Source organism: Beauveria bassiana (genome assembly GCF_000280675.1).
Source record: "Beauveria bassiana ARSEF 2860 unplaced genomic scaffold BBA_S00072, whole genome shotgun sequence".
Classification (NCBI taxonomy): domain Eukaryota; kingdom Fungi; phylum Ascomycota; class Sordariomycetes; order Hypocreales; family Cordycipitaceae; genus Beauveria; species Beauveria bassiana.
Genome location: NW_007930907.1, coordinates 263 through 1,855, shown reverse-complemented (window position 1 = coordinate 1,855; position 1,593 = coordinate 263). Strand labels below are relative to the sequence as shown.

The 1,593-nt window shown below is 48.7% G+C and overlaps 1 protein-coding gene across 1 annotated transcript; it reads right to left on the bottom strand.

Annotated features, from left to right (window-relative positions):
* Positions 1–277: 277 nt before the first annotated feature.
* On the bottom strand, positions 278–820 carry BBA_09864 (phenol acid carboxylase, putative; the record flags this gene model as incomplete). Its single annotated transcript, XM_008604961.1, has 1 exon — positions 278–820. The coding sequence occupies one exon, from the start codon at positions 818–820 to the stop codon at positions 278–280; it is 543 nt and encodes a 180-aa protein (XP_008603183.1).
* Positions 821–1,593: the final 773 nt, after the last annotated feature.

Genomic DNA, 1,593 nt, shown 5'->3' with positions numbered 1-1,593 from the left:
AGCCGACACCCAACCGATCCTACTATACCCACGGCGCCGCCGCGCCCCCCCCCCCCCCATTCCGGAAGGAAACCAAGCTAGGTCAAAGACCTAGGTAGTCCGTAACAATTTACTCTATGAATCATAAGGGGCTCCCAACACCGAGTACGCAACTCGCGCCAAGTTGAGCGACCTGTAGTGAGAATTCCGAAGAAAAAAAATAAATAATAATATGATACGTAAGTAATATGTTCTAGTCTAAGCTAATGTCCTGGATGTCTAAAATTAGCTAATTTAATTAGAATGTTGGGGCATCTGGGTCGATCGGCTGCAGATCGCCAGGCCCTTTGAATGCCTCCAGGATAGTCGCCTGCTCCGAAAGCATGAACCGGTCCGTCTGCGTTCCAATCTTGGCCAGACCTCTCCAGCGCTCAAGATCCTCCGCGTTCCTCTTGTCCCCATGCGCCGCTTCCGCATTCTCCCAGTGGCCCTGCGAGAAGCCCAGCAGCGTGGTGATTTTCTGCTCCTTGATATCGTAGACCAGGGAGCAAATCGTGCCCGTCTCCTCCAGCCAGTTGCACTGCCAGAGCTCGCCGGGCCGGATGCACTGGTACGTGGCCGTCTGGTAGTTGATGCGCCCGGCCATGGGTCCGCCGTGGATGGCGTAGACGATGCGCGCGTCGGAGAAGAACCACATCTCGTAGCGCCATTTTTCGGGATTCCCATGCTCGTCTTGGGCGTCGTAGTCGTAGATGAGGTGAAGATTTCGAATGTCTTGGTCAAAAGAGGGATGAAGGGCAGTGTTGGAGTGGAACTGGGGAAGCACGGTTTTGGGGGCCATGATGCAAGGACGGCAACTGAGGCAGTGAATAAATTGAAAAGTTCAGACGATGTTGGTGGTTGAAGAATGATGAACTGTTAAGATTGCGGGGCCTTGGCGGAAACTTATACGTTGGCATCGTCAGAGTGCAGAATCGAGATGGGCGCTAATACACTGCCGTTTTCGTCAGTGATAGAGTCCCGCGGACTTTTAACCCCTTTACTTGCCGGTGCTAATGCCGACAGTCTCTCAATGTTAGTTATGACTTGATAAAGAACAAGTTTCCTGTAAACGGCATCTCACATCTCGAACACGAATCCGCGGCCGCTAGCAAAGTCAATTGCAACTCGTGGAGCAGCTGACGCCCGAAGCAAGTCCCGAGGCGACGGTCTGCTGTTGGTTGCAGAGGAAATTTTCCGCTTAGTAAGCATGCAACATATCAAGGTCATTCAGCAAATTGACTTCTTTATTTACAGCTTATTTTCCTACTTCAACTTGGCTGTGGTGGCATAGAACTTCACCGAGGGGCTTAAAGCGTTGATTCAGAGAGCTTTTCTCAACTGGTCGCTTTTTTTCGTCACTCGCGTGTTTGGGTACCGAATATTTCTTGCGCACGATCCGACTACTCAGGCTCAGGTGCTTCCTCCACCTGGCGCAATCAGGCGCACTCAATCATATAGTTTTATATTAAGGTTCTTTTAGTAAGTAATAGTTTTATAATTATAATTACTTTTATTGGTTAATTTATAATTTTATTTTTTATAATATTTTAATATTTAAAAGCCTATTATATT